At 34.4% G+C, this 25,268-nt stretch overlaps 4 protein-coding genes across 4 annotated transcripts; 2 read left to right on the top strand and 2 right to left on the bottom strand.

The window, feature by feature from the left end:
* The first annotated feature begins 242 nt into the window (after positions 1–242).
* LOC102605079 (uncharacterized) lies at positions 243–11,066 on the top strand. The gene is made up of 14 exons (XM_015309314.1): positions 243–414; positions 1,955–2,062; positions 2,167–2,298; positions 3,202–5,064; positions 5,320–5,464; positions 5,582–5,908; positions 6,043–6,345; positions 6,633–7,504; positions 7,592–7,677; positions 7,779–7,997; positions 8,347–8,475; positions 9,212–9,574; positions 10,131–10,246; positions 10,767–11,066. The coding sequence occupies exons 1-14, from the start codon at positions 313–315 to the stop codon at positions 10,862–10,864; spliced, it is 4,863 nt and encodes a 1,620-aa protein (XP_015164800.1). The 5' UTR covers positions 243–312; the 3' UTR covers positions 10,865–11,066.
* Positions 11,067–11,832: 766 nt separating this feature from the next.
* LOC102589020 (alpha-1,4-glucan-protein synthase [UDP-forming] 1-like) lies at positions 11,833–13,995 on the bottom strand. The gene is made up of 4 exons (NM_001288097.1): positions 13,684–13,995; positions 12,578–12,828; positions 12,285–12,453; positions 11,833–12,189 (listed from the first exon to the last, which is right to left on the bottom strand). The coding sequence occupies exons 1-4, from the start codon at positions 13,993–13,995 to the stop codon at positions 11,833–11,835; spliced, it is 1,089 nt and encodes a 362-aa protein (NP_001275026.1).
* A 4,903-nt stretch (positions 13,996–18,898) lies between these two features.
* On the top strand, positions 18,899–22,288 carry LOC102589339 (cytochrome b5 isoform A). Its single transcript, XM_006348606.2, has 3 exons — positions 18,899–19,062; positions 21,593–21,659; positions 21,759–22,288. The coding sequence occupies exons 1-3, from the start codon at positions 18,976–18,978 to the stop codon at positions 22,004–22,006; spliced, it is 402 nt and encodes a 133-aa protein (XP_006348668.1). The 5' UTR covers positions 18,899–18,975; the 3' UTR covers positions 22,007–22,288.
* Positions 22,289–22,617: 329 nt separating this feature from the next.
* On the bottom strand, positions 22,618–25,263 carry LOC102589661 (folate synthesis bifunctional protein, mitochondrial-like). Its single transcript, XM_006348607.2, has 2 exons — positions 25,037–25,263; positions 22,618–24,230 (listed from the first exon to the last, which is right to left on the bottom strand). Exons 1-2 carry the CDS (start codon positions 25,101–25,103, stop codon positions 22,768–22,770), a joined length of 1,530 nt encoding a protein of 509 aa, XP_006348669.1. The 5' UTR covers positions 25,104–25,263; the 3' UTR covers positions 22,618–22,767.
* Between the last annotated feature and the right edge of the window lie 5 nt (positions 25,264–25,268).

Raw genomic sequence — 25,268 nt, forward strand, 5'->3', positions numbered from 1 at the left:
AATCTGAACTCTCTAATTAAAAATGAGGGGTCATCGTCATCCTACCACAACTTATATTGCCTTGGTTCGTCTTAAGAATGGAAAAATAGGGTGTAATATCGAAACAAGGGTCAAGTTTAGGGACTAAACTATCACTTAAATACAAACAAAGGGACTGAAAGGTAAAATAACAAAAAAAAAAAAGGAAAATTAAATTTAGGAGGGAGAGAAGAAAATCGTGAATTCAATTCCCGCCATTTCAACTCTCCTCTTCCCTCTCGATTTTCTCTATCTAAAAAATTCTAGAGAGAGAAAGAAAGAGAGAGAATTTCAATGGCGAAATTCATCGACGAGCAATCGGACGGACTGGAAATATTATCAATCGGAAAACTTTACACTGGTTCATGGGATAAGAAGTACTGGAGCTCCTCTAGGGTAACAATTTCATTTCCGTTATTTCTGTAAAATGTTTTCGATCAATTGATGAACTGCTGAGTTTAGTCGTGTAGCTAATATATTAGTTTTTGGAGCTTTCGAAGCGTTATTAATTGTGGATATGAGTATTTTTCCTAATTTTTGTTCGATCAGAGTAGGTTGAATGGAAGTTATGGCTATGGATTAATTGATGAAGTACTGAGTTTAGTGATGTAGCTAATAATTAATATATTAGTTTTTGGAGCCTTCAAAGCGTTTTTGGTTGTGGATATGAATATTTTGCGCAATTTTGGTTCTACTATGTATCTGTATGATTGCATAAATTTTTAGGTTAGCGTAGTTTGAATGAAAGTTATCGTTATTGATCAACTGATGAACTACTGAGCTTAGTCATGTAGCTAATATAGTTTTTTGGAGCTTTCGAAGCGTTATTGGTTGTGGATATGAGTATTTTGCCCAATTTTTGTTCTACTATGTAGGTGTATGATTGCACAAATTTTTAGGTTAGCTTAGTTTGAATGGAAGTTATTGTTATAGATCAATTGATGAACTCTTTATCTGAGCAATGTAGCTTATGTATTTATTCAGATTTTTTGCCTAACTGAAAAATGATGAGCTAATATTTTGCGCTAATACCAATGTGAAACTAGATTTGTTTATTTTCTTCTGACAGTTATGTAAGAAGTCCTGTGTTTTGATCAATTATGGATGAGTAGCTGCAGCCAAATGTTCTTCGTGATCTTAAGTTTATCTTACCTGAATTGTGACGAATGTTGTACATTGACAAGATACTGAGTATTCTATACTAGCAAAATGTGATGGAGGATTTGCAGTGAATTCTAAATTTCTGGTAGTCGTCAGAACTAGTGTGAGGATTTACGCTTTCCAGTCATGTAATCCTGTGGAATCATTTTTGAAGAAAATCGTGGATCACTTATAGGCAAAAGGAAATCGAGATACATTGCGCTTGTTATTCAAGTCTCAGTATGGGCATCTCTAATGTTGATTTGGGTGCTGTTTGATGTGATGAAAAATGTTCCCTGAGAAAAACATATTACCTTCAAATTTCAAATATAATTGTTTAGTCATTTCTGATGTTTGATTGGGTGTAGCTACAGTTAGGGGAATGTAACAATGGTGGGGGAGTGATTTGTATTGGTATCACCGTGGAAATAATGTTTAAATGTTAGTAGGACCAAGTATAAAGTAGGAGTGGAATAGAAAATGACTTGCGTCCATAATAGATGTAAGATGACTACACTCATTTGGTGTACAGGTATACGTTTTCAATAGAATTTTTCTGACCATTCTGCAAACATGTTGGCCTATGTCGGTCCATTTCATTATATATATATATTACACCGCAGGAATATATCTTTGCTTAGGAGCTCAATGGTGGAGTTTGGTTGTCTTATTTTCTTTGAGTACAACGATTCTTGAAACTTCTGTTCTTAGTATCAGCAAAAAGCATGGCTGGCAGACTTACAATGTACTGTGTAAGAGATTCCTGTATCACTTAATTTGTCTTTTTGACTTGCAGGGAAAAGACCGCTATCCTTATCCTATTGGATACAATGCTCTAAGGACTCAAAATGGAGTCTCTTACAAAATGGAAATTCATGAAGGCCTCAATGGGCCATTATTTACGGTGTGTAGCAAAGATTATGCTGCTTTTTACAACATGTTAAATAGATTGTTACTGTATCTCTAGCTTTGGATTTATAATAAATTCCTGTCTCTGCCTCACAACAGATTAGTTCTACAGATGGGCAGTCATGTAGTGGGCAAACTCCAGATATTGCATGGGAGAGTTTCCAGAAAAAAGGATGTCAAATAAAATTGTTGCAGGGAAAGAGACACTCCAGTAAGATTGATGGTGTGGAGGTGTGTCTTGTGCCTATTTATGAGCTCAGCTAACATACTGCAATACTAAATGTTCTACCCTTTTGCCATTTGAATTGGTATTTCTGAGTGACATTGATACGTTTGAAAGTATTGGTACTGTTGTAACAAGAATTGGACTAGTCTGAGGTCAAAATGTGCATGCAGTTTTTGTTCTATTAAGGACTATATTGTTCGACCTGAGGGAATGACAGGGTTCATTTTGGACTGTAATTGAGCCTTATCCCAAAAGATGAGGTGCTCAAAAGATATCCATTTTCTATATTCGTTTTGGAATCTCAAATAAGAAATCCAATTGATACATATTCCGAGAAGTCTCAACTTTCCTTAGAAGAGAATAAAGACACTAATGGAGCAGGTCACATCAAGAAGTTTGTGTTTTGTAACTGATGGAATGGGTCAAATCAACCAATTATTTTTCTCAAAATCATCTTAAGATTGGTACGTCTAAGTTGGCAATTTCTTGTATTGGAAATTACACAGGAAGCCACATTTCAGAGCTAGAGCAGTAAAAGCAATTCTCTGATGAAGCCCCAATTCCCACATCATGTTATCATGTCATTTTGGAGGATGATTGTTAAGATAGTTTATTCACCTAAGCTAGTCAAAAGAATTTTCCAAGGCTTGTTGTGAGAAACTCAGGCATTGTGCTTAGGAACTATTTTCTATATAAGCAGAGATATTGTGGGAGAGTTACATTTGCTTATACAATTTATCATCTGTTTATGGACCTTATACTAGTGAAATTTCCTTTGGATCAATTTTTTGAATGCTAGCTTGCAGAGTGCATAAGTTGCTAAGTTTCTCTTAACTTTGAATGGGAATACTAAAAGGTTGAAGCTAAACTAAATGAGCCTAATGTTCTTATTTCTTTTCTCCTTACAGTTTTTCGGGTTCAAGAACACATTTGTTCAGAGGTTACTCAGGGAATTGGTGGCAAATACCAGTGGAACGCCAGAGCAGAATTTCTTGTCGTCTATCTCTCTTAGGAATGAGACATCTGAGGCAGTAAACCAAACTGAACTCACGGTATCAAAAACAGATCCTAATCTGCTAACACACACGGAAAAACCACAAAGCGCTGGGAAGAGAAATATGAAAGGTAGAACCAATAATATCAAGTCAGCAGCCAAAACAAGTCTCAAAAAACCTCGACGTCAGAACAAAAGCAGCGATATCAAAGCTTTGAATCCCGGCCAACAAGAATATGGTGAATATCCGCCTCCCTTCTCCTCAAGTAAAAGGTCTTGCAATAGTTCAGAAGCATTGCAAGAGTCAGAGACCTTGCAAACAATAAATGAGAGAGAAAAAGTTCTGGTTCCAGTTGTAGAATCTTTTGACCAAGATGATCATCTGAAAGTAGATAGTCTTAGTTCTCAAGGAAGGAGGAATCATTTGAATCCCAACATCGAAGTACCGGTAGAAGAATTGGTGGCAAATACCAGTGGAACGCCAGAGCAGAATTTCTTGTCATCTATCTCTCTTAGGAATGAGACATCTGAGGCAGTAAACCAAACTGAACACACGGTATCAGAAACAGATCCTAATCTGCTAACACACATGGAAAACCCACAAAGTGCTGGGAAGAGAAATAGGAAAGGTAGAGCCAATAATATCAAGTCAGCTGCCAATACCAGTCTCAAAAAACCTCGACGTCAGAATAAAAGCAGCGATGTCAAAGCTTTGAATCTTGGCCAACAAGAATATGGTGAACATCCGCCTCCCTTCTCCTCAAGTAAAAGGTCTTGCAATAGTTCAGAAGCATTGCAAGAGTCAGAGACCTTGCAAACAATAAATGAGAGAGAAAAAGTTCTGGTTCCAGTTGTAGAATCTTCTTATAAAAATGATCATCTGATAGTGGATAGTCTTAGTTCTCAAGGAGGGAGGAAGCATTTGAATCCCGAAACGGAAATACTATTAGAAGAATTGTTGGCAAATATCAGTGGAATGCCAGAGCAGAATCTCTTATCATCTAACTCTCTTGGAAAGGAGACATCTGAGGCAGTAAACCAAACTGAACACAGGGGATCAAAAACAGATCCTAATCTTCCAACACACATGGAAAAACCACCTAGAGCTGGGAAGAGAAATAGTAAAGGTAGAACCAATAATATCAAGTCAGCTGCCAATATCAGTCTCAAAAAACCTCGACGTCAGAATAAAAGTAGCAATATCAAAGCTTTGCATTCCGGTCAACAGGAATATGGCGAACATCTGCCTCCCTTTTCGTCAAGTAAAGGGTCTTGCAATAGTTCAGAAGCATTGCAAGAGTCAGAGAACTTGCAAACAATAATTGAGAGAGAAAAAGTTCTGATTCCAGTTGTAGAATCTTTTGACAAAGATGATCATCTGATAGTTGATAGTCTTAGTTCTCAAGGAGGGAGGAAGCATTTAAATCGTGAGACTGAAAAACCAGTAGAAGAATATACTGAATTACAAAAAGATGGAAAGCTGGTTAGTGTGTTTACTGCCTTTTCCCCTTTCAATCACATTAAATGCTCTGATACACTGTTCTCATTTATTTGCATAATCTTTTTCCTGTTTTTTTTTACTAGTCCCTTTGTACTACTTTACTTGCAAACAATAATTGAGAGAGAAAAAGTTCTGATTCCAGTTGTAGAATCTTTTGACAAAGATGATCATCTGATAGTTGATAGTCTTAGTTCTCAAGGAGGGAGGAAGCATTTAAATCGTGAGACTGAAAAACCAGTAGAAGAATATACTGAATTACAAAAAGATGGAAAGCTGGTTAGTGTGTTTACTGCCTTTTCCCCTTTCAATCACATTAAATGCTCTGATACACTGTTCTCATTTATTTGCATAATCTTTTTCCTGTTTTTTTTTACTAGTCCCTTTGTACTACTTTTTTTAAAATTATTTTACAAGATCCCACGTAAACAACAAAAACAAAGGGGATAGCAATCATATTATCAATTTCCTTTTTTTGTAAGTTGTTTGGTTACTGAAATTGCTAGCTAGGTACATTTTCTTAACTTCTTGCAGTTTGATAGGTCAAAAGTTTTGGATGAGCAGGTAATTGAGAACCAAATGACTGCAGAGAAGGATGGAGAATCACCGGTCGAGAATGGAACACAGAGAATTAATGATGCCAATCTTTGGGCACCTGATACTTTGGATCACCCACCAGGTACTATGAGCTATTACTTACCTGTGCCGTTCCTTAGTGCTGCATCTTGCAACACCTCTTACCTGACTTCCACTTCCCTGATTAATTCATTAAATGGTTGTCTTTTCACTTTTGTAGATGAATCTTTTAGTCTCACTGCAGAGATTGTGAAGGATGTTGTAGCTGCTGCTAGTACCATTGTTCCTGACTCTCTAATAATTGATTCACAGCCAGAAAGTGAAATGGGTACATCTAGTTTGGAAGTGAACTCACAGAAAAGTGAGTCAGATTCTGCTGGACATGAAATAGCCAACTCAATGATGACATTTCTGCTTCCTCGAGCACTTCCTCTGATTAGGACATACACTAGAAAGAAAAAGAATGATACAAAATCACCAGAAATATCCATCCACAATTCTCAGGACGAAAATAAGAAGATTGGCCTCTATCTTGACTCCACATCTGGTAAACTGTAACTTTCTAATTTCAGCTGATTATTGCTGCTCTCATTTAGTAATATTAGTTGCAATCTCAATCATTGATAAGACTATCATGAAGTCTTTTAATTAAAGCTTATTTCAGTTTCCTCTTTCTTTCAGTTGCAGTCAGTGAGCTTGACCAGAATTCACTGCACAGACAGAAGAAGGTTAATACCAGTTTTCCATTTCAAGGTTGTGTTCCAGCATCTACAGCTTGTTCCCTTGCAGAAGCTATTGTCCCTGATAGTTTTGATAATTCTGAAAGTGGATATACTCCAAGTCAGGGGTTAGCTCAGATTCTACAAGTAGCTGAAGTTGCTAAAGAAGATCAAATTGTTCAAGGCTTACATACCTGCAGACCTGAAATTGTGGGGCCATCAAAGAATGATAATTTAGAAGCAGCAGCTTGCAATGGTGAAACAGGTGACTTTATCTCCTTGTGATCTTTGGTTTCTTTAATTGAAGGGTCAGAGGATAATGTTCTCTTTCCGTGTGCTTTTTCTAGAACCATTTTTATTAACTAAAGGTGAATAGACTGATTGATATTGCTCTGTAATAGTTCATATTTCATCTTTTGTTGAAATTATTCTTTATGTAGCTAGTCTGAACTTCAAAATTTTCTATACAGTGATGAGATATGAGCCCTCAGTCTTTTAAGCTGAACTACAGTCTGTACACCAATTGATTGAAAGTAATAAATTGTTGAACAGGAACAGAAAGAGAAAATGACTTCTTACCAAGCACATATAAATTTGTTCAAGCATCAAGAAAGGAAGTTAGTGGAACCCAAAGCACTGGAGCAATTGTCAGTGGGAGCTTGACTAACATTCCACTTTCTGGTGAATCAATGGTGCAACATGTTTCCTTATCTGAAAGTATCATCTGCAGAGATTTCAGAGATGATTCTGTTCCAGAGTCAAATGCGGACATAAATGCAATGCACACTTCACATTTCTTACAAGGGAGCTCTTCTAAGCAGTGCCAAATTGAACAATCTATATCTACTGATGAACCCCATATTGAAGGACGGCCCCTTAACTTCAATACAAAAGAAAGATCCACTAGTACCAATGGTACACCTTTTAACTTGGCCTCCAGATCACAAGATGAAGAAATGGATCAGATGTTAGACCATATTCAAACTTCAAAGTTTCTTGATTCAACTGCAACTAATTCTGAAGGCAACTTGACTGAAATGTTGTCCAGAGACCAACAATGTGTCAGGTTTACTGGTCCTCTGTTAGATAAGCAAAAACAGAAGATAAATTTTTCTGCTGACACCACCGAGAAAAAGGAGAATGTAAACATGGAAGCCCAGAAAGATTTAAAGGCTGAGAGTGAAAGAAGTGGTGTTCTCAAGGTTATTGCAGGCTATGCCCATCCCATGCCAATTTCATCAGTGCTATTAAGTACACAAGAAAATGATCTTTATATTTGTGTTTTATGTGGTCAACCATTGCATGAGGATAGAACTATTTTCATGTACAAGGCCCCAATGGAAGGAGAAGAAAGGGGGTGCCCTTCTTTTATTGGTCAGGTTTCTATACGTTTCCAATTTTCAGATGGTGCCTTTCGTGGAGATGTGAGATGTTTTCTCTTCTTCAATGGCATTGCTGTGGGCCTATGGCTTGGTCTATATTATCTCATAATCTATATTTGTTTTATGCAGATTGAACTGGACAGTGCTGCTGTGCAGTTGACACCAATTGGGCAATCACTTGTGTTGTTCAACAGTGTAATAGCCCCAAGCTGCAGGTTGCATTTTCACTTGAGACAGAAGTGTTTTGTCTTTAGTTTGTTTTTTAGCTGTAGCATAGATGAATGCTGATGCACTGATCTTCCATGTTTGTTCTCAGGGAGGGTGATATGAAGTGCCGGTGCTCATTATGTGCTTTGAATATTTTCGAGGAAAATGCAGTAAAGATCGCGCAAATTAGAAATGGTTATCTCTCTCTCATTACTAAACTGAAAACGACATTAAGGGTCTGTTGTATATTGGTGTGTCCACCTGATCACCTTGTTGCTGTGGAAGAAAGTGGAAAGCTGTACGTATGGGTCATGAATTCAAAATGGAGGTGACTCTTCTTATGCATTGTGGTTTTCAAGTTTATTCATGTTTATCACAATATTGATCTTGCAGTGATAATAACTTTGAAATTGAGTTACTTCTTAATTTATCTTTCTTGTATTTGAATTAAATCCAATCCTTTTATTTGTTCATATGGCCAACATTTGCAATACTAGCCCACTTAATGGTAATTACGTGCTTTATCAGTCAATTATTGTACTCATCCATTTATATAAACATTTCATCACTCTAATGATCTGGTGTCCGACTTCAAATTTGTGATACTTCTTGATGTGATTTATGTTTTGTTTCTTTTGTTATGTAATTTGATTTGCCCCAAAATTCTGAATTTGCAGTGCGGAGACAGAAAAACGCTGTTTGCTGCCACCTGATTGCCCACCCTTTTCTACAATGAAATTGAAAAGAATACCAAATTCTGCTAGTTTGGTTCTTGGGTACAACAGTTTCGGGGAATTTAGCCTATGGTAATATATCCCTTGTAATCTTAAATGATGCTGTACTTGTAATGTGCACATTGTGTTTTACTGTTTATCAATTTCCTTATTTTGTTTCTCTTCATAGTTTACTTCTCTCTTCACCAAGTCATGCTCAATCTGTCAAAAAATAACAGATTAATGATTTTACCTCCAGCTTCTACTTAATTGTATGTGCAAATAGTTTCAAGAGTCTATAAATGATATGTATTTTAATGTATGAATGTCATATTGTTAGTCACTTTCATACACACCCAGAAAATCAAGTGCCCACACAGATGTGAATATATGTTGAAGACATCTATCATCATCCTTGGTGGGAGCTGAAAAAGAGAATCAATTAGAAGCAGTATGTCAGAAATCGGAGCTGGCTGCAGTGTTATTGTTTTAGTGAATATGCATACCACCACACATAATTTTGCTTCTTACAAGCACATTTTTTCATAGAAGCTAATTTACTGCAACTTTTACAATACCCTATTAGTTTGGATATATTAGGGTCTAAAAGTTTTCTTATGTTTGTTTTCATTATTTTTCTTTGTCACAAAGGATGAGATATCCATACGCCTTGATGCTTTTATTCCATTCTAGAAGATGAACAAATATTAAAAGCAAATGCTGAGAGATGAGAATAACTTCTGCTGAGCTTGGTGCATACGTTTGGTACTTAAGATTCCTAGAGTTTTTTGTTTACTGTCCCTTCTCACAGTATTTTGGTTATATTCAGGGATATAAAGAAGTGCATGCTTGTGTCAAAGTTTTCTGCTGCCAGTACTTCTGTTTTTCAATGTCTTCCGGTCAGTCTTTTTAGATGGCAAAGAAAGTTCACTGTTCCAGTGGTGGTCACTGAAGATATTATTAACGAAATAACAGATGTCACAAAGATGTCTTTCTTGGAAATAAGTGACAATCAACCCTTCTGCTCATTAGAGGATAAAGATGTGGCAATCTGGGTTCTTATTTCAGCTGCTCCCGATTCAAATTCGTCTGCTTATCAATCTAGTGAACAGCATTCTGATCCAGATCATTGGTGGAGGCTCGCTCTATTGGTTAATAACACAATGATCATGGGAAATTCTCTAGATCCAAGGTACTGCCAACATGCTGTACTATAAAATTCTGGAAAACATATCTGAGAATCTTAATTCATGTTTTTTATTTATTTTTGATTTTGTTGATTATCACAAAAGGGAGAAATGACCTTATAGTTCCAAGAGCCATTCCATATTTCATCCTACAGTTTAAAAGACTAAAGGAGAATCATGGTTGTTGAAGATTGGGTAAGGATACATGTCTGATATGAAGTTTTGGGGTTTGGCAAAGAGGCTTGTCCTCTCTTTAAGGTCAATTCCAAAATCATGTAGTTCTTTGTGTGATTCGTGCATCAAATGATAAATGATAGCAGGTTGACTGTCATTATAGACTGTATCTGTCTGCAAGGCTGCACCGTTGCGTTCATTATAGACTACTCTTTTGATCTAGATTCCTGAAATTTATGGTATTTACTGGTCTAATCTTTTCTAAAGATTGATAGCAGTTTGACTTCTCGCATCAAGTGGTAAAATGCTAAAAAGGAAATAAGTGCTGAAATGTTATTTTAATGTTCTTACGATAAATGATGACCATTCAGCCTATCTGCCTCTCAGGGCTACTGCGATTGGTTTTTCAGCTGGTCATGGGATTATTGGGAGAAGTGATGGACTGGTCTACATGTGGGAGCTAACTACAGGGAAAAGGCACCAAACTCTGCATCACTTCAAAGGTACTCTTTTTGTTGCAAGATTCATTGCTCAAATCTTAGTAGTTATTGTGTGATGTTTCGTTTATGGAAATCTCATCAGCTATTGGATGGTGTGTTGTTTAATCAGTTTAAAAACTTAAATATTTTAATTGTCCTTTGGCCGTAAGAGTGCAAAGTACATGATCTCTTCTTGAACACATTTCATCTTCAAAATGTTGATTTACTTCCTCTGGAATAGTGACATGGTGGTCGTCTTTTAAATAAGATGTTCGTGTTTTGTCAACCGTTCCCAAGATCTAGTCGTCTTTTATCCCTTCTCCTTACAGTTCAGTTTGGTTGTGTCAAAGCCATCATTAGCCCTGCTAGCACTGAGTCACATGTTCAGAATATGGACTAGATATTCCCTTTTCTATCAGTTTTCCTCCATCTCTCTAGGAAGCTATGGATTTACTGAGATTGCTCTTATTTCCTCAACACAAGTAATCTGTTTATCTTATGGCGAAGTTAGAATTTTACTAATATTCCTGTTTTCCTCTTTCAGATGCAGCTGTGTCATCCATTGTCTCTGATAATTCTAGTCATCGTGCAGTGGCCGTAGCCAGCGATGGAGGTCAGTTGCTGGTATATTTGCCATCTTGACTGGCTTTGTTTATATTGAATGAGTAACTTTTAGATGGATGCCAAAGAAATGCAGTTTTGGTAGGCCAAACCTCTTTGTAGATCTGTAAAGTAGTATATTTTTGTGATTTTTAATAGATCCAATCCAAGTACAATCATAGATTGTAAATAACAGATTAAATTTGGATTTTAAATAATGAAAATTCCATTATATTTCCCTTCAGTGTTATTCTTGAACTCCAATTCATTTTTGATCGGATGAATATTCTGTACTTAGTTATACTCAATTTAAGTTCCGGTACTATTTTTAATTTTAAAAATACTATTTGGTATTTTGCTATACGAAAATCTATAACCATATATACTCATATAATAGAGAATTATCACTTAGCTTTAATATTCAAAAAAAAGTACAAACAATTCCCTTTATTAATCTCAATTATGTAGAAAAAATCAATTAAGGTAGAGTAGTCAAAATTTCAATGTCTAAATAAATACCATACCAAATATCATAATATTTCTAATTTGAATACTTCTAGTGAGTTGCCTACTCATGATGCATAGTAGTAGAAGAAGTCCAATTAAGTTGGCATATACTAAAGTTGCGAAAGCAAAGAGCCACAATCAGCATGATAACACCAAAACATCAGCAGGCATCAAAATGTCAATGTTCAACTTACTTCAAACAAAACTAGACAAGAAAAAAATGGGAGATTTAAAAGCATAAAGCACTAAGCCATATTTTATTGATATTAGGAGATCTCAAAGTTTGGAACTAAGCCTTATATAAATAAAAATAAAATACTCCTATGATGTCTCAGAGAAGGCAATCAAAAGCTGCTCTACATAACAGCAGCAGCAGCAATATGAAACCTAAATCCTCAACCAAAATTAAAACAAGTAAACTGATAAACAAGTAAAATCCAGTTCTAGTTAACTCATAAGTCTCTTAGCCGTCGAAGAAAATGAGCAAAAGCTATCAATAGCATCTACTTTTTAGTCTTTGCTGGACCATCGGCGATAGACAGCTTAGCCAAGTTGTCCCCAGTAGGGTTGAGCTCATCCCAAGCTTCGATCCATGTGACCATGGCTTCTCCTAGCTTGGTGAAATAGGGATCGATACTGGAAAGTTTTTTCTTGACCTGCTTTGAGAGCTCGAGGTAGCATTGCTGGACGGTTGTGCACTCTTTAGGAAGAGTTGCAGCCTGGAAGAAGGGGATGATCTCCTCTTGCCAGAAGATACCGTTGTACTCCTTTTTGAGGTTAACGAATGGGTTGCTAGCTTTGCTGTGCCAAATGTAGGGCAGACCAGTCTTGATTCCTAGTCCCAAATGGTCACATATGACCTACAAATTTGATGATATTTCACGTCAGAATTCTCAATGCTTCATAAAACATCAAAATCTCGACTCAAGGAAATATAGGAAGTATGCATGCATACCTTGGTACACCAGCCGGCCCACATATCGTCGTAACGACCAATTGGCTGACCGTCACCCATGAGACCAAAGTACATTGCAGGTCCAATGAGATCACGGTCAAATGCCAAGTTCATTCCACACATGGGGAACAAAGTGCCTTTGGGAATCGTCATGACAGCATCAACGTATCTGGAACAAGATATTAATGGTAATTGGATAAGTATAGTTTCAAAGGTAATAGCAAACTAGATAAGCTCAATCCTACGAGTAATCAGATAAGATCTACAATTTGGCTCATGAAAAGCGTACATACCTAGTGTTCCTCTCATGAGGCTTAACAAGCTGTGTGGGAGCATCGTAGTCAGGGATGTTGAGCCACAGTCCATGAGAAACAGCTGTTGGAGCACCCTCACGCATGCTGAAAGGGTAGCCACGGACGAAATCTGCACCATCTCTGTATGGATCATACAGAGTGTTGAAGAAGTGCGGTGTGGATGGGCACAGGAGGTTCTTGATGTGCTGCTCAAGTGCATTGATATCCTTACCAGACGGGTCCTTGGCCACCTTCACATCAGCAGATAAAATTTCAGCTTGTGGGCAAGAATACCGAAACACTTCTTAAGCACTAGAGCTTTTGAGATCAAGGCATTGAAACAAAATACTCGAATAAAACATTCAAATACTGGCTCAACCAGTAGAGAACAAATATTACATTAATCTCAATCCTTATAACATTTAACTAAACAGAAATGCAGAAACAAAACAATGCCAAAGCATAAGCTTTTGTTACAAATCTGGCACCTCTTTTATGTATATAAACATATGACAAAGACTTGGTCTTTATGGTATAATAGAATAAGATCTGTCACCACACTTGATTTCACATAAAAACTATACAGATCTATCAAAATTCAAAACTTTCACACAGAGAATATGAATACACACAGAATACTTTAAGACCCCTCAAAATTCACCAAGATCCAATTTTTAACCTTCCCCACAACAAACTAAAACAAAATAAAGGCATAAACCAAACACAATTCAGCATAAGAGATCCATAACAATTACCAAATCACATTACTAAATTTCCCAAATTTGGTCATCATAAACCCTAGAAAAACCCCAAATCTAATACTTTAAAACCCCTCAAAATTCACCAAGATCCAATTTTTAACCTCCCCCCCACAAATCAAACTTATACAATCACAAAAAACATAACCATAAACTACAACCCCTCAAAATTCACCAAGATCCAATTTTTAACCTTCCAACACTTCAAAAACCCCTCAAAATTCACCAAGATCCAACATTTATCCACCCCCCCACAAATCAAACTTATACAATCACAAAAAACATAACCATAAACATAAATCAATGCAAAAAAAACAATCTTTAAGAAAAAAAAGAAGAAATACTCACAAAGCAATCATCATCAATGGTGTAGATATACTTCTTCTTAGACACCATATATCCAAAACACCTACAAGCAGAATCCTTAAAAGAGATACAAGAAGCTTTAGGACCCAAAATCCTGTTAATGTCATTTCGATTATAAAGCTCATAATCAAATCCTTCAGGGACCTTAATGATCTTTGAAGGATCACCATCTTGAACAATAATCAGATGGTATGGCTGAAAAAAGGGTCTCCACATCTCCAAAAAATCAAGATTTCTTATTGTGGGAATCACAATATCAAGCTCATCTTTCAACAGGGGTGTTGCTGCTGCCATAGCTAATTTCTCTATGAATTTTGTAGATTTTGATTTTTTTGAGTAAAGAGAAGTGAAGGGTTGTATCCTATTTATACTACTTACTATAGAAGAAGAAAGAGTTGTTTTTTCCTTCTTTTTTTTTGAAGTTATTTGTGTTGACTAAAATATTACTTGAATCCCACTTGGTATGTACATGTATGTGTTTCAAAACATGGAAAGGTAGTATTAAAATGCATTAAATGTTTTTTATGTTATTTTTTTACGGTATTTAGTATTCGTATTGAAGTTTGACTATTCAAATTCGAGAACTTTTATTAAAAAAAAGAGCAATCTTATCACCGTACCACGTCCATTAATGGTAAAGGTATGCATTAAATGCTTTTTTTTTTTCATCTATCGTTCAATATCTGTATTGGAGTTTGACCGCTTGAATGTGAGACATTTGGTTAAAAATGGAATAGTCTCATTCAGTATACCAAGTCTGTTATGGTAAATGCATTAAATGTTAATCTTTAATTAATCTATATAAAGACAAATTTTGTTAGTAACTTAGTATTAGTTATTAGAAAAATAATAAATAAATTTGGTGAGAATAAATTCTATTGACTTTTGATTCATGCTTTCAGATTAGGTCTGCTGCATCTTTCCTTTTCTTTTCTTTTTTCGCGATACTTATTTTAAAATTTAATTAATATATGTAATTAAATTCTGTTTTTGGAAGTAAGACGCTATTTGTCAAAATTTAACTTTATTTTTAAATTTTAATACTATATTTTAAATTAAGAATAGCAAGTTACTTGCTATCTGTTTATGGTAATATGCATTAAATGAATCCTATGAATCTAAATAAAGACAGAATTTGTTAGTATTAGTTAAAAAAAACAATTTACAATTAAGGATTTACGAAGTGAATCCTATTGACTCCTCTGATTCATGCTTTCAAATAATAATCATTTTGAGGTTTAATTATTTAAATTTGTGTTACTAATTTCATTCATGAAGATAAAGTGTTCTTTGTCAAAAGTGACTTTATTCATACCTCAAATCTGAAATTTCTCATTGAGGATAATAATTTACTTACCATCTCGCCATAATTGGGAAAATCAAGATATTCTAGAATTATAATCTTGAAACGGTCTATTTGTACTAATCTTTAATGTATTACAAAATTGTTAATGTACGTAAAGTAATAAGTTGCAGTAGTTAATTAGGATTAAATGTAACTTTATTGCTTTTAAATAAAGACATAATTAAATATTGTTTGAACATGCTTTACACAAACTTTCACATGTAATTGTATATACATAAAATCACATGAGAAGTATTGATATGGGATTAGGTAGTAAAACTAAAATCACATGATATGAAATTCTTCAAACAAAAAATAATCAGTCAAAATTCACGAGAAATTATCTAATATAATTGAAGTTAAGGGATTCTGCATAAAGCGAAAGTTTTTTTTAACAGAAATATAAGATAAAACTATGTATAATAAATTTTTATAGTCTAATCCTTCAGTACATAACGGAAGCTTAGTGCATCGAACTGTCATGTTTATAATAGATATATTATTTAGTTGGAGGTTTCTAGTGAAATTAGAAACTTAATTATATGTTTATACAAGTGTAGGATTTTTAGATCCGCTAGTTTTAAGAGAACTCTAATTTACCTATTAAATTGTATTTAAATGAAATACATATTAAATTATAGATCTAAACCAACTAGATTGGGATTTAGTTTTGATTGATTGAAATCAATTTCTCATATATTAATTTGAACTACAAAAAGAAAAATAGGAGGAAAAATACATATACATAATGTTGATTTTACAAGCAAGCAATTGTATATAATAATAATAATAATAATAATAATAATTCTATTTTTTTTCTTCATGTATTTGAAATCAAACTGTTCAGTTTCCACCTACTTTAGAAAGTGAAAATTAAAGGTTTGGCATATCTAAATGTCTTTGTTAGGCAAGCATGTATCTATTTAAGTATTTATTTTCCCACTAATTTGTTTGATTTTTTTAATTAATATTTTCTGAAAATTGGTATTTTTTTATACTTAAAATTTAAATATTTTTATCCTTAGTAAAAAAATTATAATTCCATAAATATTATAATATATTTAAGATCAAAAGTTTTATACGTCTTCATTTTTTATTATATTTTGTGTTGAGTCATGTTCTTTACCAAATAAATTAAAACGAATAAAGTATATAAGTCAAGTCAAGAATAAAGAAAAGAAAGATATATATACATATATAACGATTTATATTTATATATTATTCATTGTATTCTCTCCTATGCGGAGTTAGCTAATTTTTTTATGGTCCAAACAAGTGAAATTTCTTTTGATAATAGGTGACGGTGATCTTCAAATCAGTTCGTATTTGATAATATATTGAAGTATTCCAATCCTAGAATAGCTTAATTATTATTTTTTTGGCAGTAATCACAGTACTGCTAATAAACACTAGAAATGACTTTTAAGTAAATAAGAAAATTTCAACCCTATAAAATATAATGAATAGCTTAATTTAATTAGCAATAGTACTGTCATGCATTTCTTAAGCAGTAACTAATTAATTAGACAGCTAATAAACACTAAAAATGAATTTTTATATAAGAAAAATGATTTAATAATACGTGTTGCCTAACTATACAATGAAAATCATGTTGAAAGCGTTATCTCTAGAAATAAGCATTAAAATATATAAATTTAAATCTAATCGGATTCCAATACAAATACAATATACCAATTAAAAAACAAACAAAAAAATGAGATAAGATATTCCACAGTTTATTCTAAAATTGTAGTCCCATAATTTATGCTGGAGACATAATTCAGACATTACTATAAAATAATAATAATAGTGGTCGTGATAAATGATAATCAAACTTCCACTTGCCTATCAATTTTTTTTTGAATCCGTCTCATAATAATTTTAAATAAACTATAACGTAAAATTATGTTTCCTTTTCATCACTCTCCGTGTCTCAATTTATATAATACAATTTTTATTTAATCAATCTAAAAAATAATAATATATTTTTGTATTTAACAAATATATAATGATACTATCAATATTTTATCAAAATTAAAAAAATATCCTAAACATTTATTATAATTATTTATATATATATATATTTTATTTTTTTTATATATTTTTTTTATATTCAGTCAAACTATATCTCGTAAGTTATTACGAAGTGAAGTGTATGAGAGGTGGGGCTTCATATTTATGGACATTGACAATTCAAAAATAACGTGGCTTGACAGCAAATGGCCACTTAGAAAACAACACATTATTTTTACCTAAACTTACTATAAAGTATTATTTAATTAATAAATTCACATGTTGACTGTTTCACATCTAATTATTTGCACGTCTTCTACACTTCTTTTAACATGTCTTCACATGTTCATGAAGTGTTTTTGCATGAAAACTTTTTGAAAAAGAATAAATAATAAAAATTAGGGAAAGCCAAAAAAGGAGGAAAAAGAAAAAGAAAAAGAAAAAGGCAAATAAAAATAAGAAACGTACGTTATAAAAAGAAAGATTTTTGTTCATGAATTGCTAAGTATGCACGATAAAAATGATTGATTCTTTATTTGTATTGAGAAATCTGTTAAATAAATAAATAAAACACGTTTGTTGGAAACATAATAGTAATAAAATATGATTTGAAAACCCTCTTAACCTTTGTTAAAAAAATTGTTTTGAGATTTATAGGAAATCGATAAATTTTAAATCATATATTCGTCTCTAGGTACAAGTGAATCTTATAGTCCATCATAAAATGGTGTAAGCTTCTTTGAAGTTCAAATAATGAAAATAGAACTCTAAAAAACTTTTTTTATTATTTGAAACTCTAACTAAATTTTATATATTTTTTTTAGGTGTATTAGCCAAAATTCTTGTTCAAAATTTGTTTTCTCATTAAAGGGCTAAATTTTAAATAGTTTTGAAACACTTACTAAAATGTATGGACTTTCACATTGGGCCAAAGAAGAAATGGACTGTACCTAGCATTGATCCATTAATATGAGGGATCAAAGTGTTTGGCTTTTAACATATGGTCAAATTTATTTTTATTAAGATTTAGATGTTTGAATCATTGTGATGATTAATAGTTGTGATAGATGATAACTAATGACAATGTTGAATAATAACAATAGTAACAATATATAGTAATGATTAATTGCGGTGATTGTCTATATTGATCGATTGTTGTTGTTAATGCTGGTTGATAACATGATTGTAAATGATAGCTAGTGATGATGACGACTGATTATAGTGATAGACAACAACGACAATTATGGTTGAGACTAGAGGATGATGGTGGTTTATAATGGCGGCAACGATAACCCTAATAGTTGATAATGATAGGTGTTGACTTAATAATAAATAAATGGTATTGGTGAAATGTCATCTTTTTAGATTTTTCAAAGGTATTTTTCACATGCTTATTATAATTTAGCCGACTGAATCATACACTATAGTTGAGTTGATGTATGTTAGCTGGTAGCCTGGGAGGGTTGTTATCTAGTTATTGAATTAACAATTTGGATAGAATCTAGAACTTATTAAATAACGGGTTATTAGTTTAGAAATGTATTGCTTAATTTTTATATATAATAAATAGATAACATGTTTTGCTCATATTTCCCTCACTATAATGGTGGTTTCAACTTTATATCAGATAAAATTGATTAACCAACAATGACTGTTAAATCAAACTAAATCAATCAATATCTTATTAATTCAATAACGATGTAGCATATATAAAAATCGATAAGCCAAACTAGGATTCCGTTAGTTTCACCCCATCCGAACCGACCCAAAGGTAAGGATTTAGTTAGTTCAACCCGACCCGACCCGAAAGTAACCCACGAAAGTAAGGATTTGATTAGGGTTTTTAACTCTCCTATTCAAACTTGAAGATAATTGGCTCCTTGCACAGATTTTTGAGAGAAATTTTGCAAGTAAAAATGCCAACTTTAACGAAGTTATTCACAATGGAAGAAGCTGCTGAGCACAACACTAAGGATGATTGTTGGGTTGTCATTGACGGCAAGGTGCTTTTTGGGATTTTTTTTCTTTCTTTTTACTGTTTATGGGTTTAATTTGCTTTTTTGGGTGTTTTCTTTTCTGGGTTTAATCTGCTTTTGAACTTTTTGATGCCCTTTTCTTGCTTTTGTTGATGGTGTCTTGGAATGTATTCTTATTGTAAATGTGATTGATTGAATATTCTCCTAGGTGCTTTCTGATGGATTCAAAGTGGTTATGATTGTCTTTTTATAAAAGCATAATACATAAACGTGATCTTTAACTATGCCCTCTAACTTTGGGTATGCACAAATAGGTAGTTATAAATATGTAGAGAATTTATCAATGTAGACCACACACGTCCTACATGACATCCTATGTGATGATTTACTTGTTCAACTTTATACAAGTTTAAGTGCGTATTTGTTTACACTCAAGTTGGAGGGCATAAATGCTAGTTGAGGTCAAGTTAAAGGATCTATTTATGTATTCAGTATTATGCCTTATATAAACTAGTTTTAGTTATTCTTCAGAATGACATATTAATTACTAGGATTTATGATTCTTTTTTAGTTGCCAAATGCTACTTTCAAGTTTTTTTGTTTGTTTTTAATGTTAATTATCTGACTTGTTTGCCATGTTGAAGTTCGTTTAGGCGTCTGAATGTTATGTTATCATATGTATCTGGTTAGTGTTAGGTTAGACTGGCCTTTGTTCATTGAGAATGTAGTGTATAGGATTGAGAATGGGACGGGCTCAAATGTCCTCTAATGACTATGTAATAATGGACTTAGTAGAAAATAATGTAGTCTTGATCATTGTTGACTATCTTTGCTATGGGTATATCTAGTTTTTCGCACTAAGAACCCACGTGCATATTGCACACCTTCAACATGAGTGCATGAAGGCAAAGAAAGGATCTTTATAACATAGCAACCATGCTACTTTTGTACTAAGCATAATGACGGGAAAGTGTCAGCTGTTTGAGGGTAGTGACGGTATCTGGTTTCTTATTGGAATTGGGGAGAGTTAGTTAGAAAAAATAGGGTAGAGATTTTGTCTTGCTAATTTGGAAGATAATCACCGTCTTTTCTAGTTGTTATCAGGTAGATTAATGATGTAATGAAGATTGAGTACTGACGTGACACCAGGGCTAGACAAATGAAGATTATGAAAAACATATAGAATCATACATCAGACTAAGAAGACTGCTGATAATCATCACACATCCTGATTTGAATGCTCCCTAATGTAATGAGTAATGCAACAGGAGCCTATAAGTTTATTCATACAGCGAGTTAATCACTACGAGCTGTAAATGACATGGTTCAGGGCAAATAAAAGTTCATCCACTACCTTTCTCCTTTGTGGTCTGTGGAAAGGTGGTTGCATCGGGGCAGGCTTTAAAGGTTTCCATTGATTAATATCTACAATTTGAGAATTTGCTTCTTCCTTAAAACTAACTCAATGACTTTCTTGGGGGTAAGGTGGCGATGGCTCCCTTTAGTTTTCACTTGTGCTCACACATAAATCTCTAATGGTATGAAAAATTTATGCAACGTTACATTGCACAGTATTGAGAGGAATTGTAATAATGGTTATTCAATCCATGCTTTTCTCATAGTTTTTATCTGCTTGTTTCCATATTTAGCTGACTAATTTCATACATGTTCTGTCTTATGATTTGGACATTTTTCTCTTTAGTATAGTTCAAGGCCTCAGACTTATAGCTTGTTCGGCCAAGTTTCCAAAATCGTGCTTTTTGAATAAGTACTTTTGAAGAATAGCAAGTTGTGTCTGACTAATTAATTTGAGTAGTTTTGCCAATAGTAAAGCAGTACTTTGTGCTTGGCAAATGTTCCTAAAGTGTTTAGGGGAAAAATACTTCTTTTAGCTTCTTAAGAAACAACTTCTGCTGCTATTCAAAAACACTAATCCCCCCCCCTAAAAGTTGGCCAAACACCTCGATTTTCTAAATAAGCACTTTTTTGAAAAGAAGAAGAAGCACTTTTGGCTTTCCAAATGCTTGCTAAATAGGCTATTATCGTCTTCATATATTTTGACATTAAAACCTGAACACTGTTACAATTAAATTCCATAGCTGCTCTTAATGCAGCGTGAACTTCGTGATAATTACCTCTTGCAGTTAGTTGAGCTATTTTAACTTCATCCTCCAAATTATTGTGCTTGCACATATGCTATTTATATTCTTTCTTTAGTACTACCACGTTCTTGTGTTAGCCTCAAAATTTAAATAAGATGTTAATATGGCTTAACATACTCTATGCCCTTGGCCGCGATTTGCTAGAAATATGATAGTTCTGAAATTACAACACCACCAAGTGTGACTAATGATCTCTCCGGTGCTCTTTACAAAAATCTCAAAAATCATATTCTAAGATATCTTTACTACCACGATTGAGAGATGACATGGAAATTATGTTTATGTTTGCTATGTTGATAGTCGTGTTGTTGCATCAGAAAAATGTCGTGTAGCATTTTACCTGATTCTCCATTTTGCTGATTCAAATTCTTAATTTCTTTGCATGGTGCATGCAGGTATATGATGTTTCATCTTATTTAGACGAACATCCAGGGGGAGATGATGTTCTACTTGGTGTTACAGGTACCAATTCAATCACGTTCTTTGCTTTAAAATTACTGCACGCTCAAAATAGTGAAATAAACAGGACTCACTTTTGACTTGTGATGCATTTTCTCGTAGGACAAGATGCCACTGATGAATTTGAAGATGCTGGACATAGCAAAAGTGCGAGAGAACTTATGGAGAAATTCTTCATTGGGGAGCTTGATACAACATCCTCTTCCATCCCGGAACTTGAGATTGTCAAGAAGGCGGGCAAAGATATTCCTCAAAAGTTTATGGAAGTTACTAAGCAATATTGGTTCGTTCCAGTAGCAGCTGTTGGCATCTCTGTGGTGGTTGGCTTCTTGTACACACGCAAGAAGTAAAATCAGTTCGATATTCCATCTTAGATGTTAGTAATATTGTGCAACATAGACTGAATTTTTTTTTCGTCATATCTTTGGAGGTCCAGGAATTTGGGACATGATATTGCTGAATGCCCATTTTTGTTACTGTTTGAGATGACAGGAAATTTTCAACACCAAATTATTCACAAATAGGCATTTGAATACACAGTTGCTATCATTTTGTAGTTGATAAAGAGTTTTCATTTATTACCTTTTTGAGGATATATAATAAAGCACTCAGAAAGGACATCTACTTTCTTCCCTTTTAATATCTTTTAGTACTTGTAGTGTCCTGGTCAGCTTGCATTTTCGAGTTTTATGATACCAATTGAAGGCAAAACCTTAGGGGTCGTTTGGTTGGGAACAAGTTATCTTGGGGTTAGCTATCCCATCACTATGATATAAATGGTGGGATAAGTTATCCCAAACATGACAACCAAACAAGATAAGAAAAAATTATCCCATCACTATTATTTTTTATCCCTCACACCAAACGAGCCCTAAAAGACAGGTAATATAGATCGGAAATATCTGTTCAGAGATGAAGATTTCTTAAGCAAATGATTCAAGAAACTGCTCAACTTTTCGAGTAAAATGGTAACTAATAAAACTTTGCTCTTTCTGGTTGTATCATTTCAGCTTTGAGTTCTTCTGCAAAGACACAAATCTTTGCACGAAATATGTTTTACAATGAGAAAGGAATGAGCCCAGAAAACAAAACGTAGCTCGCGTTAATGGTTTTATCTCTGTTTTCTTTCCAATAATGCATCACACAGACGAAGGGCGTCTGCATTGTATTGAACGTTATGTACTCTTACAACATTGGCACCATTCAGAACCCCTGTGGTCACAGCAGCAACAGTTGCTGGATCTCGTTTATCTGCAGCAGGACGAGCACAGAGATCGCCTAGGAACCTCTTTCTTGATGGTCCAATCAATAAAGGGGCATGAGAAAAAGCCAAGCTCCTCCTAGCAATCTCAGCTCGAATGGTTGTCAAACCAGTTAGAATATCCAAATTATGTTCAGTGTTCTTGGAGAATCCGATTCCAGGGTCAATTATCAACCTCCAAGCAGGAATACCGGCTAATTCTGCTTCCTTCAGCCTCTCGTAAAGTTCTAATGCTACATCCTTGCAAACATCGTTGTATTGCAAGTTCTCGGGGTTTTGCATTGAAGATGGATCACCTCTCATATGCATTGCTATGTAGGGAACTCGAAGTGCTGCAACAACACTGTACATGCTGGAATCCAAACGTCCACCAGATACATCATTTACAAGATGAACACCCTTTTTCACTGCTTCTGAGGCAACTTCTGAATAGAAGGTATCCACAGATAAAAGCTTCCCTTCAGCCTCGGGTATCTTTGTGACAGCCTCGATGACAGGAATTAGCCTATCTAGTTCTTCTTCAACGGATATCTTTGAAGCATTAGGGCGTGTGGATTGTGCACCAAAATCAATCATATCTGCACCTTCTGAAAGCATCAAACGAACCTGAGAAACTGCTGCTTCTACGGATATATACCTCCCTCCATCGCTAAAGCTATCGGGGGTCAAGTTAAGAATACCCATAAGGGAGGTTTTCAATGACCAGTCCTGTAGGTGGTTTCCTACTGGCAATACTCTTTTCATCCCATTTCTCCCCACGAGAGATTCACCTCCTAGTTTTTCCCACAACTCGAAAAGATCACTTGAATGTTTCGAAAATGAATGCCAACTTGCAACTGTATCGTTATCTATGTCTGAACCGAGTAGATCAATCAAAGGTGCTACCACAAATGGTCTCTCCCAAATTCTTTCATGTGGAACATCGAGTATCTCAGAATGAATCTTGAACTTCCCGTAAAACAGAATATCCAAGTCAATAGGTCTAGGACCATATCGAATCCCAGTTGTACGACCCATGTCCTTCTCAATCTTCTTGAGCACGGACAACAACTCGTGAGGCCCTAGTTTCGTGACACCTCTAACAGCAGAATTTAGAAACTGAGGTTGATCAGTTACATAAGCAGGTGCTGTCTCATATAAGCAAGCATGCCTGGTAATCTGTATACCTGATTGCTTCATTAGGTGCAATGCTTCATCAAAATTATTAAGTCTGTTTCCGACATTACTTCCCAAAGCAATTATTACTTCCTGCTCCGGGGAATGAACTTCCACCACACAATCTGGGGACGAATGGATAGAGCAAATGCCCGGTGCTACAAAACAAGATTGAAAAAAGAATATCAATCAATCAATCACTACGTGTTTACGCCTTAATCCTAAAACTAGTTGAGTGTCAGCTCTATGAATCCTCTGTGTCCAATATGTGCTACAATCAAACCTCTCTATAACGGCATCATTTGTCTAAATATTTTTTGGCTGCTATAGTGAAATGCTACATAATATGAAAAATCGGTTCCATAAAGAGCTTGGCCGTTATAGTAAAGTGTTACTATTACAAAGGATGAATGACTGTATTAAGGTTCATTTCATCTCGATTTTTTAAGATTCAAAATGAATATTTTACAGAAACGGTTTCTACATCCATCAAGATTCAACAAAACCCCTCAATCAAATGTTGAAATGGAAGCTTAAACCCATCAAAACAGCTCAAAATCTCAAAGATAAACCTCAGACATTATCCAAAGTAAAATCAGAAACACGACTTCGTAATTTCTTTAGAAAAAGCAATAATTTTGTACAAAATGTATCCACCTTACCCCTTCCCCGCAGAGGTAGAGAGACTGTTTCCGAAGGGCCTTCAGCTCAACTCAAGTAACTCATAACAAAGCAACTTAAAAAAATTAACACAGATACACAAAGCAGACATAGTAAATAATAACAATATCATTACATAGCATTCAGAAAAAGGAACAACAACAACAACAAATATTCCATTAATGCCACTAATTGCAAATACCAATTACATCAGAACCTTAAAAAGATTGAAACTTTGTCACTGATAGAGCACAAAAAAGATTGGGAAAACGCAAAAAAGAGGGAAAAAGGGGCTTGAAGTTACCATAACATGATTTCTTGGATGTTTTGAACCCAAATTTTGTGGGCAGTAAACGCCTGAAGACATTCATTTCAACAATGATACAAAAACTCAATGAAGATAATGATGTTAATGGCTCTGTAGTATTCCAAGATTCACAAAAATGGAAGAAATCTTCAGAATTTTCATATTATGAACATAAAAAAATACAGTAAAATGGGATCTTGGAAACAGATTAGCTACCCTGTTTGTTGAA

This window comes from Solanum tuberosum, unplaced genomic scaffold, assembly GCF_000226075.1.
Source record: "Solanum tuberosum cultivar DM 1-3 516 R44 unplaced genomic scaffold, SolTub_3.0 scf00103, whole genome shotgun sequence".
In the NCBI taxonomy this organism is placed as follows: Eukaryota; Viridiplantae; Streptophyta; class Magnoliopsida; order Solanales; family Solanaceae; genus Solanum; species Solanum tuberosum.

Excerpts from the sequence above, each read along its gene's own strand:
- LOC102605079 (XM_015309314.1), top strand. The coding sequence starts at position 313 with ATGGCGAAATTCATCGACGAGCAATCGGACGGACTGGAAATATTATCA. Across the intron at positions 2,063-2,166 it reads TCAATGGGCCATTATTTACG|ATTAGTTCTACAGATGGGCA; the intron begins GTGTGTAGCAAA and ends GCCTCACAACAG. Across the intron at positions 8,476-9,211 it reads TTCGGGGAATTTAGCCTATG|GGATATAAAGAAGTGCATGC; the intron begins GTAATATATCCC and ends GGTTATATTCAG.
- LOC102589020 (NM_001288097.1), bottom strand. The coding sequence starts at position 13,995 with ATGGCAGCAGCAACACCCCTGTTGAAAGATGAGCTTGATATTGTGATT. Across the intron at positions 12,829-13,683 it reads CCATTGATGATGATTGCTTT|GTGGCCAAGGACCCGTCTGG; the intron begins GTGAGTATTTCT and ends GCTGATGTGAAG. Across the intron at positions 12,454-12,577 it reads CCTCATGAGAGGAACACTAG|ATACGTTGATGCTGTCATGA; the intron begins GTATGTACGCTT and ends ATCTTGTTCCAG.
- LOC102589339 (XM_006348606.2), top strand. The coding sequence starts at position 18,976 with ATGCCAACTTTAACGAAGTTATTCACAATGGAAGAAGCTGCTGAGCAC. Across the intron at positions 19,063-21,592 it reads GGGTTGTCATTGACGGCAAG|GTATATGATGTTTCATCTTA; the intron begins GTGCTTTTTGGG and ends TGGTGCATGCAG. Across the intron at positions 21,660-21,758 it reads TGTTCTACTTGGTGTTACAG|GACAAGATGCCACTGATGAA; the intron begins GTACCAATTCAA and ends ATTTTCTCGTAG.
- LOC102589661 (XM_006348607.2), bottom strand. The coding sequence starts at position 25,103 with ATGAATGTCTTCAGGCGTTTACTGCCCACAAAATTTGGGTTCAAAACA. Across the intron at positions 24,231-25,036 it reads ATCCAAGAAATCATGTTATG|CACCGGGCATTTGCTCTATC; the intron begins GTAACTTCAAGC and ends CTTGTTTTGTAG.